The sequence below is a fragment of the Artemia franciscana genome, chromosome 14 (genome assembly GCF_032884065.1).
Source record: "Artemia franciscana chromosome 14, ASM3288406v1, whole genome shotgun sequence".
Classification (NCBI taxonomy): Eukaryota; Metazoa; Arthropoda; class Branchiopoda; order Anostraca; family Artemiidae; genus Artemia; species Artemia franciscana.
In genome coordinates, this window is record NC_088876.1 from 13,877,073 (window position 1) to 13,890,863 (window position 13,791).

The 13,791-nt window shown below is 34.7% G+C and overlaps 1 protein-coding gene across 2 annotated transcripts in view; it reads left to right on the plus strand.

The window, feature by feature from the left end:
- Positions 1 to 4,919, plus strand: part of LOC136035354 (juxtaposed with another zinc finger protein 1-like) — a 76,744-nt gene extending 71,825 nt beyond the window's left edge. For both annotated transcript variants that reach the window (XM_065717102.1, XM_065717103.1), the window contains exon 6: positions 243 to 4,919. In XM_065717102.1, the coding sequence (XP_065573174.1) occupies positions 243 to 629 (387 nt within the window). In that variant the 3' untranslated portion in view covers positions 630 to 4,919. The remainder of the gene's footprint in view (positions 1 to 242) is intronic.
- The last annotated feature ends 8,872 nt before the right edge of the window (positions 4,920 to 13,791 follow it).

Genomic DNA, 13,791 nt, shown 5'->3' on the forward strand with positions numbered 1-13,791 from the left:
CTTATTTTTCTAAATAAAGTTCTCAAAATTGTAATAAAAAAAATTTATTTTGTGTGTTCTTCCAGGATAGCTATGCATAGTTCGAAAAGAAATTCGTATCATATTTTGTATTCTCCCTTTCTTTCTTTATTTCTTTCTCTTTCTTTCTATGTCACCATTGATCTTCTTCGGTCTTGCAGCTTTTAACCTTCATTATCTTATCCACAGAGGAAAAATATTGTTTATATTGATTCTTCTTTCAGGCACTAACTCCAGCTCAGTTGGCTCGCCTAGGAAGTGGAACGGCTCAACTTGTAGTTCGTCCACGACCCAAAGCACTCACAGTACCTGCTAAAATGTTTCAAGATAGACTATTACGGAAAGCAGAGCAAACGCCAATGCTCTGCGACTTTGGTGATTCGGAATTACCATTACACTCCCAACCGACATCTATAGATCCGACGAAAAAACTTCGTCTGGCTGTCCCTTTGTCAAGTCTCTCCAACTTGAACAACAAAAAGCCGGTGAACAGCGGTATGGAATCAAGTAATGACTTATTCCCTGATGCGCTTGAAGATTCATCATTGAATCTGCCACCAACTCCCACGTCGCCTATTTGCGATGCTGAATACGAATCGCTTTTTAGCTGATGTGTGGACTCGTTTCCAAGGCTTGGAAAATTGGATCTCTGACCCCAATTGTTTGCACTTTGCTTACATTAAGCACAAGTTTTGAAGTTTTATTGCCTTACGAGGTATTTTTACTGTGACCTGAGACCGACAAAAAGAAATATTTTGAGACTTTTTCCAAGCCGTCGTAGTTTTAAATGTAGCTCAGTTTTAAGTGTTGACATAGATCTCAGTAGTATCGTTTGATTTTTTTTTTTTTTTCTTATTTTTACTATGGAACCCTAAGACCGTTCTGGTTTTCCAACAAAATTTTTCGAGATGTGTCTTCAGAAGTATGTTCCTTATGCATATTGAAGTGGTTTTGGGAAATTGGACTGTACAAAACATATCTGGAATTGAGTCAAGCATGTGAATTGTTTAATTTGTTATCTGTTGATGTTTGAAAGTTTTCTGGCGTTTTTGTTTGTATGATTGAGGACGTTTATACACACTTCCATATTCTCTACATACTTTCTCCTTTAAAAAAAATTTTTTATAAATCATTATAAAAGTTTTGACCATATGTACAGCTTACTTATACCAGTTTTTCCAGTCAATGTTTTCAATCCTCAGGAAAATCCTTACATCCTTAAAATTTTCATGTTAATCCTAACAGTGTGAAGACCTCTACAAAAGAAATATTGACGTACACCACTATATGCTACTTTTTAAGTCATTGAACCAGACTTACACTGCATTAATTAATTACTCTTATATCAAAAGGTGATGAATATAAAAAATTTCTCAGTTCGTCCAATATGGACAAAAAGCCTTAAGCATTTTGGTTTGACAAAAGTAAGCAGGTCTTCATCATCTCAAGCCCCGCCCCTAGAAATGGCGGGGATTGCATTATTGCCACTTATTTCATACCTTTTTCTTTTCTTTTTTTGCATATAATGATGAAGCTTTCCCCCCACTCTCCTTCCAAATTTGTTTAGTTGCCCTCCAATAATTTTTTCTTCTTTGGCAATTTCTGGAAAACAAAAAGTTGAACGACCAGCTTAATTTTGTTTGTTCAATGAAGCCATGAGACAATGAAACTGTGTTAAGGAAAATAATTTGCTAATGTACTACAATTTAAATCATTTTCGATTCCCTTCTCCTCTGAAAAGTTCATTGAATAGTATTACTTGAGTGTTTTCAATTTTGAAACTAGAGTTTTAACAGCTCAAGTAAGAAATAAGGGTTTTGTCAGGTCCATACAATTAGAAATTTGCGTCATTAGCGTCAATAGGCTAAGTGATCATTCCTTTTTCAAATGCCCTCATATGTATTATGCCCCTCCCCCTCCCGCCATTATCCGAAGCAAATAGTTAATGTTCTTTCCGATGTTTTAAATAGATGGACTTTTGGTTTGTTGGGTTAACAGGGTTGTGAGAACACTAAGCTGAAAATGGGCTCATTGGGAATGTTTCAAGTCGCTTTGGAGGCTTACAATAATTTTGTAAACCGTCGATAGTTTAGGTACAAATTACATTGTGACTGCTTTAGATAAGAAAACGCAGAAAGCTGGTTCAAGTTTGTTTATTTTGTTATTTTCTCTCAAGTGCAAATATGTCAAGTAACGTTAAACCCAATTTTCGAGGGAGGAGATTTTCTAATCTTACGCCACTTTTAATCTAGTATTTCAGTTGTAACTCTGGGTAACTTTTCTGGATTATCATCAAGTAAAAGCAAATGTATACCTATTCTTTCTCGAGTTGGTTGAATCATTCAAGGTCTAATCTGAGAGCAGACATAAATGTCGCTGTTTGATTAGAAATATATGAGCACTCTATATGTTCTTATCTTACATGTTCCAATTGTATATGTCCAACTTGCCTCTTAAGCCACGTCTTCATTCAGCACATGGGGTGTGGACCAAAGTCTGCCAAATTGAAACCAATTAAAGGGTTAAAAAAAGCTTATTTTTGGCTGGTGTTTGGAAAAAAAAATTAAGACGTGGCTTTGACATTGTATTCAAATGAGGGCTGCTAAAATGTGCAAGTTATTTCGAGGAATATTGTGTCAGTTATGCCCTAATTGATCGAGTCATTGATACGGTACCTTAGTTTGGCTATTACTGTCTTCGATGCTAAAACAAATGAAAATTTCAATCGGTTACATGTCTAGTCTGCAGAATAAGAACCCTTGTTAAACGTTATTAGTATACCAAAATGATCCAAGAATTAAACTTGAAGGACGGAATTTAAGTTTTAAGTGAAGAATTGGATAGATTACTCTCTTGACTCTCTTAACTTAAATATTGTCGTGTCCAAAATCAAAGGATGCACATCGCATCTTATGAGAATGTGATATTTTGCTCCCAAAGCATATTGATTCCATTCAATTTTCAAAACTGTACTTGCATCCTAAGAGATAGGGTATATTACTCATGATGAAAGTAAAATGTTGTGTAAAAAAAGGGACGTGTTGTTTCCTTGTAAAGAGAAAACCAAGGTCACTGGTAGTTGAAATCTACAAAAGGGTTTTAATGACGTTGTCTAGCGATGAATATTTCCCCTGTAAATATTCAGATACTTAGCAGTAAAATTGAAGCCAAATTGAAATACAAAGTACTTGAAGAATAAGGAAACATAATTTTTGGTAATACTGATGTGTCTTTTTTCTAGTACAAAGATTACTTAATATAATTTATTTGCTTAATACCAAAGTGACATCACGGTATAAAGCTACGCACTTTGATTTTATAGATTTTTTTCTTGTTTATTTTATTGAAAGTGACTCTACAAATATGAAAGTGTGACTTAAACTTTTAAGTTTTAGCATGAAACCTATTAAACCAATGGACTATGCAACAATAAATCAATATGCTTCTGAAGATTTGTCATTAAGAAGATCGGATATCTTATATACATATGTTTATTGGTATAAAGAACAGGGAGCAGCAAAGCCATCAGTTCAAAATATAATGACATTTTCTTATTCTTTTTAATAGTTCTTCATATAATAGTTGAATATATATATTTGTTTGTTCAAACAAAGAGCTTGGTTAACTCATAAGAGCGGACACTGGCCCAAGTGTCGAAAATAAAAGCCAACATGATACATATTCGTATTCGTGACCTCGAAATAAAGTGCTTAAATTAGGTCCTTTTTTCGAAAATTGTATAAGCTTTCCGTGAATTGTGGACGTGGCAAGTGTGATATAAATCATATTGAAACTGACTGCTAATACCAAAATTACTGTAATTTTTTTTCGCAAGATGATTGACGTACTATAGTCAAAACAATAATTTTTTTTAAATAATTAATTTTGCAAGTAAGTCACAACTGTTAGGAATCTATTAGCTTCCTTGTGATAATTCAACCTGGTGTGTCTTTTTTTTTCACCAAATAAGTTTTAAACCCCTTTCTAGTTTGAAACTCGTTCTAGTTTTCAAGGTGCACGTCAGAAATCGGATCATTTTGGTATCCTCTTAATTCATCATCAATAATATTGAAAAGTTTATAGTGGAAGTTTTGTAATTTTGGAATGTCGAATCTGTGACGTAATGCGATTGATGGCGAAGTATTTGACCTTTTTTTCTGTTTGGTTGTTTTTTGTTGTTGTTTTTATTATTATTACTTCGTTAAATAAGCCAGCTATTCAAAGACCGAAACATCATGTTGACTGACAAATTTATCGATTGTTTTAGTGTTGAATTTCAGATTTTAAGTAGGGCGTGAAGTATCGAGTATCATCAGTTTTGGTTTCAAATACTGAAATTTAAAAGCATTATACAGAAAAGCCGGTATTTCAATAGTATTAAGCGGAAATTGACTTCTGTTTTTTTTTTTTTTTTTCTCTTTTTTGTACAAAAATTCAATATAAAATTAACTTGGTTCTGAGGGAGAAATCTCAAAGGTTGTTTGGAGACTAGGCATAATCAGAACTACTCAAACATTGTTCGAGAGGGTCCGAAATCTTAAATTCAAAATGTAAGGGTTTTCTGGAGCAAGGGGAAATCTGATTTTGCCAAACAATCTACATAAAAAACGGTTGTAAGATTATTTACGTAACAATTCTTGTGCAGTTCAAGTTTCACTAAAAACTGTTCCAGATGACTTTTGAGTATTGCTACTAGTTTTGTACATGTAATATGATCAAGCCCTTTATTATTACTAAATTTACTTCTATGTTTCATCTTTGAATCGTTGGCGCCGTAGTCTTGTGTTACGTAGTTTACCAGTACGGAAGTGCAATTTATTGTTGATATGCAAATTTGGTGACCAATAAGGTTGTCTTTTTTTTTGCATGTGCCATAAAGCAATACAAATGTTCTTAAATTATTTTCAAGTTTGTTTTTATGTATTATAGGATTCTGCTTCTTAGATGTGAAGTCAAGCCCCTGTGTGGTTGAGGTCAAAAATTTGTACTTATACTAGGTAGTGCTAGCCCTTTTGGACCTGTCTCATCCCCATCAGAATTTACAAGACTTAGCTTTTTTGGATTTAGGTCCCCCAAATAAATTAAAGCTTGTGCGCTGGGTGTATCCCCCCCCCCTTCTCTCTCTCTCTTATATATATATCTCTCTCTATATCTCTCTATCTCTATATATATATATATATATATATATATTTTTCTACAATCTGACATGAACTGCATACGTGCCTGTGTCAAAATATTTGTAAATGCGGATACGATATGTTAGGTTAGTTTTCGTTGAAATGGGGCTAAGTAACTTATGAACAATTTATATTACTTTGGATTGGGCTAGAAGTCTTCTAGAGGAAAATGACATTTCCCTGGAGGGGTGGGACAGGATACGGGGTAAAATATGCAATAAAAAACAATAAGTTTTATGAGAGTAAATTGTAGTACAAAAAATATAATTGCTCTCAACTTGGTCAGTATCTGGTTACAGAATAAATCTCACTTAATCGCACTTGATAACTGACCGTGTGGCAGACACGGCTTGACGTAATGGCTTCCTTGCGCCCTCGTGTATTTTGCTGATCAATTGCATTGAACTTGACAGGGGAAGGCTAGTATCCTCTTCTTCCCAACAATTCTCTCCTATGCTATTTACTTAGTCACTAGTCAGTCTGTAGTTATTTAAAAGCTGTTTTGTAAAACAGATTTATAGACCACCACCGCTACCCCTCCTTTCTCCCTCAAATTAACCTTAGTATATAGATAGACTCAATCCGTTTCTTCTTATTTGATTCTATAAATATTTTGATATTTCTAGGTTTTATTTAATGCAGTATACCCTCTTTTCCCACTTTTTTCAACAGTCGGGAAGTAGAGCTTTTGATGTATTTTCTTCTTTTTTTGTAGCTTCCGGTGCCATCTTTTTGACAAGTTCTGCATGAAAAAAATATATATATATGTCGACCGATAACTAATATTTTTTCCGATATCCGATAATAATACTGACCCTCATATCGGTTGGGTCCTAATTGTAACTGTAGCCATATAATTCATGGATTTTTTTCTACAATGAAAGGATAATCCAATATTTTTTCCCTGTTTCAATTCTTGTCCACATTCCATATCAACATCTCGATTTTGAAGCGATTCCCAAATCGAAGAACACTTCTTGCTTTTATGGTATGAATAACAATTATAAGACTTTAGGTAGTCACATTACCTGATCAATTCTGCATTAGAAATAAATCTGATGCATCAGTCGACTGTCATAGTTTACTTTTTCTGAATTAAAGGTTTAAGGAATAATAAAAGAAATAATTAGCAAAGTTTAATCTGGTATGAGGAAGTTTAAGTCCTTTTTCATCGGTAGCATAGTAAGAAAGACCACAACAAATGCTGGGACTCCTCTAAAGGGCTGTATTTTTTTTTTCAAAACTAGTTGCTTCCTTTAACTAATACGGCGTCTCCGGCTATGTCAATGGTTCAAATTGAGTTTTAAAGACATGGTTTTGATTCTAAATACAGGTGAAATACCAGAGGCTGTAAGACAGCGCCCCCTGAATAATTAAGTATTTACAGAATGGTTTATAAAATTATCTTTCCTAGTTTTGGAAACAGAGATTTGAAGAAATCTTTTGTACATCCCAAATTTTAAGAGAGGAATGGGTCGAAACAGCCATTTAAAGCCTCTGGAAAATATAGAGTTTATGCCATAGTACTCCAAAACTGGTGTGAAATTATAAGAGTCCATTAGCCCAAATTTGTTTAGCTAGGAAAAGCCTAGCTTTGGGGTATGTTCTCAGACGTGGCTAAAAGCAAGAGGTGTCTTCATATCTAAACTAGAGAAAAAGATTATTCAAACACTCGTTCATATAGAATGATCATTATAACATCTTTTCGGGCGATGAACCACTTTTTGAAGGCGATGGAACTACTTGTATATTGGCACCTGATAAGTAACCCAGAAATCGATTAATGATTTCCAAAAACCAAATGGGTTTAAAATAGGAAGCTCATCAGTACCTGCTATACAGTAATTAGCCTGGTAAATTGATCAAGCTCCTGAAAGTATGTATCTTGCGCTGGGCATATTATTAAATATTTTGCCTTAATTGGGAAGGCTTATCACTTTATGCCAAAATAAGAACATAGAAAACAAAAAAGTATTTTATTGAAGATTGCCCAGATAGGAGTAGACATCGGCTGGAGTCTTTCCATCTTTTGAATGCCCAGCTGGAAGACATTTCGGGGGAAGGGTCAGACAGCTGAGAAGGCCCTAGCCAATAACTAGTTTTTTTAAAGGGATGTGTAGGACTTGGGCCTTTGAGTCCTGAGCCTCAGCTCAAAGATTTGTAATGGGTCCACTCCATAACAGATTCCAAGGATCAGGAATAGTCAGAAGCCCAAAACTTCTGCAAAAACTACCTCTCCTCGGTGACACTTGGGGCTTTTTCACTCCTTTTACCCGATTTTCTGTCAAAAACTAAGATCAGACGCTCATTACTGCACTAATTTTACTAACTACGCAAATTAAATTAATTATTCTTATTATTATACTGAAAATTGCCAAACGCTAGATGGTGTTGATGGTTTTTTGTCGATTCTAACGCAAGTTCTAACTCCTATAAGTTACGACACTCTTTGGCAATATACCAGGATACACCTGATCTGAAAAAAGAGTTATAAAGTGGGTAGCTATTATTTGGGTAGATTTACTAGCTTTTCACAGTTTACAATTCCTGCTACGGCATCAGCTATTATTTCTATTTCCGACCTTCTTAGTCGTAATATATTTATTCAGCGTGAGAAGAAACTGCGGGTGAACTGCCTTTGTCTTATTGTGTCCCTTGTTCTGCCAGTTTTATTCCATTCATCCATTGCTCTATTTTGTTCAAAAGGGCTTTCCAGTAGCCCTGATTTTACAAAAGCTCACGTCAAAGTAATTCGGCTGCCATTGGTTGCCGAATTGTTCAGTGCTTCATAGCATTCCAATTCACTTTTTTACCCACTCTTTACATTCTCAAGAACCGTAAGACATGCTTGGTTGTCAGTTACATCCCCCATGTTCTTACCTGTGCAATTCTTTGGCATCTGTGTTCTAGTTGCCCGTTTTGTTCAAAGCATTTCAGATTGGAACACCGTAGCAAATCTACCCAAAGAATAGCTACCCAGTTTATAACTCTTTCTCCAGATCGGGTGCATTCTGATATCAAACAGTTCTTGGTAACGGACTGTAATAAGGAGCGACCCGGCTCAATAGTAACTGAAATTCTAAAAAATGGAATTTCAATACCAATAGTTACATCAAAAGATTGCATTTTAATGCTGATTTAAATTTATAAGTTTCATCAAGATTAGTCTTACCTATCAAAAGTTACGAGCCTGAGAAAATTTGTCTCATTTTAGAAAATAGGAGGAAACACCCCTTAAAAGTCATATGATCTTACCGAAAATCACCTCATCAGATTCAGCGTATCAGAGAACCTTATCGTAGAAGTTTCAAGCTCCTATATACAAAAATGTGGAATTTCGCATTTTTTGTCAGAAGACAGATCACGGATGCGTGTTTATTTGTTTTTTGTTGTTTTTTTTTCCCAGGGGTGATCGTATCGACTGAGTGGTCCTAGAATGTCGCGAGAGAGCTCATTCTAACGGAAATTAAAAGTTCTAGTACTCTTTTTAAGTGACCAAAAAAAGGAGGGCACCTAGGCCCCCTCCCACGCTCGTTTTTTCCAAAAGTCACTGGATCAAAATCTGAGATACCCATTTTATTCACCATAGTCGAAAAACCTAATAACTATGTCTTTGGGGGTGACTTACTCCCCCGCAGTCCCCGTGGAAGGGACTGCAAGTTACAAACTTTGACCTGTGTGTACAAACGTTTTCAGGGGGATTTTTGGTTTAGGGGGGTTACGTGGGAGGATATTTCCATGGATCAACTTCTCATGAGGGAAGAGAATTTCAGTTAAGGGGGTGCAGGATTTTCTAGCATTATTTGAAAAAAACACAATGAAAAAATAAATATAGAAAGTGTTTTCTACTGAAAGTAAGGAGCAGCATTAAAACGAACAAAAATTATTACGCATATGAGGGGTTTACCTCCTCGTAATACCTCACTCTTTACGCTAAAGTATTTTTAGTAATTTCAGCTATTTATTCTACGGACTTTGTGATTCAGAGGTCATTCTTAAGGAATTGGGACAAAATTTAAGCTTTAGTGTAAAGAGCGAGGTATCGACGAGGGGTGAACCCCCTCATATACGCAATAAAAACATACGAATATAGAAGTTCGTTACATAAGTTAATTCGTAAGTTACGTATATTTTTTACCAATGAAAACGTTCGTAAAAAATTAAAAGTGCTAGTTGTCTTTTAAGTAATCGAAAAATTGGAGGGCAACTAGGCCTCCTCCCTTGCTCCTTTTATCTCAAAATCTGCCGATTCATTGCAATTAATTAATATGCAAATTTGGTTTTAATTATTTATTTGTGGATAGCCAAAATCAAAACATGCATTAATTCAAAAACGTCGAGAAATTAAATATAAAAAAAATAAGTTTTTTTTAAATGAAAGTAAGGAGCAACATTAAAACTTAAAACGAACAGAAATTACGCCGTAAATAAAAGGGGCTTTTCCTCCTCAACGCCCCGCTCTTTACGCTAAAGTTCCTTACTGTTTTAAAAAGTTGAGTAAAGAGAAAGAGTCAAACTTAAGCGTAAAGAGCGGGGCGTTGAGGAGGAAAAGCCCCTTTTATATAAGGAGTAATTTCTGTTCGTTTTAAGTTTTAATGCTGCTCCTTACTTTCATTTAAAAAAACTTTTTTTTATTTATTTAATATTACCAAAGAGTGTGGTAGCTTATAGGAGTTAGAACTGGCGATAGAGTTGACAAGAAAAGAACATCAATGTCATTTGTGTAGTTAGTAAAATTAGTGCGATACTGAACGTCTGATCTCAGTTTTTGACTAAAACGAGTGTAGAGACTGAAAAAATGCCAAGTGTTGCCAAACGATGGATGTGTTGATAATTTTTCGCCAATCCTAGCATCAGTTTCCAGTCTTATATATTACTCTTACTTATAAGTTACTCCCCGTACTCTTTGGTCTATTACTATTCCGGTTCCCAATCAAGAACCATTCATAAAACAAGTTATCGCATAGCTTGTGTGAAGCAGACCCAGTCCCTGCTCTATTTCTCTCCTGTCATCTATGGCAGCCTTGACTGAATTTCGGATTTATTACTGGGATAAATTACCTTTAGGCAGCTGCGGTTCCTCATATTTGTGCAACATGGCTTTAAATTTTGCCATTTTATACCTGCTGCCAATTTGTTCATTGGCCATTAATCTGCATTCTGATAGCACCTTTTACAGGATCTTCCTCTAGAAAATATTCTATCGGTTATGTCTAACCTCTGCGGTTTTTTATAGAAAGTGTGGACATTAGGCCGGATTGATAATATGACTTTGTATTTTGGAAAGCTTCGTAGAACTCTTGCCTGGGACCGAAAAGGATGGTTTCTGCTTTTCCTTGAGCCAGAGCCTATAGTGTGAAGTGAAGTGGAGTTTTATAGCCTATGTCAGAGAGAACTATTTGAAGTTATGCTGTCAAGTTTTCGTTTCATCAAATCATGTTTCTACTTTCAAGTGGAAAGCTCCGTTCTAGCAGGCAGGCACCAGTTTCAAATTGAAGATGGACTAAAATCTATATTTAAAGTGTTAAATATACGCGGCAGTTATCTGACCCTACAGCCAATATATCTTCTTTGAAAGATAAATAGAAAAATTTACAGAAATAAAAAAGTGAGGACCGAAAATGCTGCCATCTATTGTTTCTAGCCATTTATATTCGTGATTTCAGCTGAGTTTATCATTCGGTTTTTCGCACTTTTCGAAATGGTATCAGATGTGCCTCTTAAACTTTAAAAGATCTCTCATTGCTGAAGAAACTAGAGTTTATCACTTGCTCTTTTCTAAATGATGGCGTTAGAAACTTGGCCTACGGCAAAAAAAGTCAACTTTTGAACCAAGACAGATCGATTTTTTTCTGACAATAGTCGACAGCTCTTGATGATCAAGGTATATGTCATCCATTTTTTGGTAGAAAAGTTCCTTCATGAGATATACAAGTTGGAAAGTTTTGAAGGGGTTGACAACTTCAGTAGTAAGGTACACACTGAAACCAAAAATAGGCCGATATCAATTGTGAAACATATAGGGGAGTTTTAAGCAACAGTCAGCTGTTAGCTAATAATCATCTTTGGCAATGAGGGGTTCGCAACTTTTGCTAGTTGGTGTACCTATTATTTGTTTCCGGTGTATTTGATGGTAAGATCAATTTTGTTCCAGTGGTAAGATATGTAGGGGACTTGTAAGTAATAATCAGCTGTTAGGCTACAATCCTCTTCAGCGATGAGAGGTTTGCAACTTTTGCTAGTTGCAATGAGGTGTTTCCAACTTTTGCGAGTTGGTGTACCTAGTATTTATTTTAAGATCCTTACAGATTTACAACTTCAGCATTTAATTGAAGCAAGGAAACAAAACCAAAGTGTTGCTCTTGCAACACTTTACTCGGCGAAGCCGAACAAAGATTGCCGCAACACCTCACGTTGCCCATGCAACGTAGATCTAGTTTTTCTTATCTTTAGAATCAAAATCATGTCTTCAAAACACAATTCAAACCATTGACATAGCCGGAGACGCCGTATCAGTTGAAGGAAGCAACTAATTTGAAAAAAAAAAAATAAAGCCCTTCAAAGGAGTCCCAGCATTTGTTGTGGTCTTTCTTACTGTGCTACCGATGAAAAAGGACTTACCAGATTATTTTTTGCTAATTTTTTCTTTTATTATTCCTTAAACCTTAAATTCAGAAAAAGTAAACTATGACAGTCGACTGATGCATCAGATTTATTTCTAATACAAAATTTATCAGGTAATGCGACTACCTAGAATCTTATAATAGTTATTGATACCATAAAAGCAATAAATGTTCTTCGATATAGGAATTACTTCAAAATCAAGATGTTGATATGGAATCTGGACAAGAATTGAAACAGGGAAAAATATTGGATTATCCTTTCACCGTAAAAAAATCATGAATTATATGGCTACTGTTACAATTAAATAAAAAAAACAAGTTTTTTTAACTGAAAGTAAGGAGCGACATTAAAACTTAAAACGCACAGAAATTACTTCGTATATGAAAGAGGCTGCTTCCTCATCAACGCCCCGCTCTTTACGCTAAAGTTTGACTCTTTCTCTCAATTCTTCTTTTTAAAACAGTAAAAAACGTTAGCGTAAAGAGCGTAGCGTTGATGAGGAAGCAGCATTCCATTTTTTAGAGTTTTGGTTACTATTGAGCCGGGTCGCTCCTTACTACAGTTCGTTACCACGAACTGTTTGATTGGGACCCGACCGATCTGAGGGTCAGAATTATTATCGGATATCGGAAAAAATATTGGTTATCGGCCGATATGTATATATGTTTTGTTCATGCACAACTTGTCAAAAAGATGACACCAGATGCTTCTCCTTTTTTTCTAGAACGGTTTTTCTCGATACAATCACCCCTGGGAGAAAAAAAAAAAAAAAAAAAAAAAAAAAAAAAAAAAAAAAAAAAAAAAAAAAAAAAAAACGCATCTGCAATCATTCTTCTCGGGAAAAACGAAATTCTACATTTTCAGAGATAGGAGCTTGAAACCTCTGCTGTAGGATTACCTGATGTACTGGATTTGGTAGTGTAACTTTGATAAAAATCACTTACCTTTTGGAGGTTTTCCTTTTTTTCAAAAATCAGGCAAGTTTTCTCTGGCTCATGACATTCAATGACAAACTTTAAACTTAATCAGTTGAAATTTTTTTACAAATTTGAATCATAAAAAAGCTGTTTGTTTTAATGTACATATTGTTACAAATGTATTTTTTATGATCATTTCATGTTTATTAAACAATATTCGTCAAATGTGCATAAGCTTAAAACTGACAAGTAATCACAAGTAAATTTATTACTATTTAATAAAGTTTAAAAAAAAATTTTTTGTAAACAACAAAAGGTAAGTTTTCTTTTAACAGAAAAGATTTATGAAAACGTTTTTATGAAACAACTATAGATAGACGACCAATGCACATAAATAATCGGTTTCTAAAAAATTGCTTAGTCAGACAAATGAATTAAATATTTTGTGTATGTGGTTTAGCGCTGCAAAAACCCATTAGAGCATTATTACCAAAGTTGAAAAATAAGATAACGGAATTAAAAGATTGATAATTGTTAAATTTATTGGATTTGATCTTCTCAAGCCTACGCATGTGAAATATAAACTTATTCCAGCATTCCAAACATTTGCTTTGTGCTATCCATATCATAATAAATCCTTAGTTTTTTTACACGGAAAATTTGATGTATGACATTTTTTTTTTCAATTAATCTTTCAGATTTTTAAGGATTTTGGTTAGTTTTTGTTCTTTATGTGACATATATGAGCCGAATTATTCTCTATTGGAACTGGTTGCACTGGCACCAATTGAGGGCGGGCATTTGCCCACCTCAGTAAAACCAAACAGGTTTGAATCGATTGGTATATTTTACCTTAGTTCTACAGCGAAAATGACGAAGGTGTCACTTTAAGGGCTCGAAATGAGATTTGCAAACCTGTAGAATTTTTCCCCATATAAAAGACTATGAAACATTAGTCCCATATATAATTCTAAACTCCAGTTATTCTCTCCAAGATAATTTTTTATAATGATAATCCCGAGTACTTGGACAGTGCCTAATCTACCAGCTGTTTT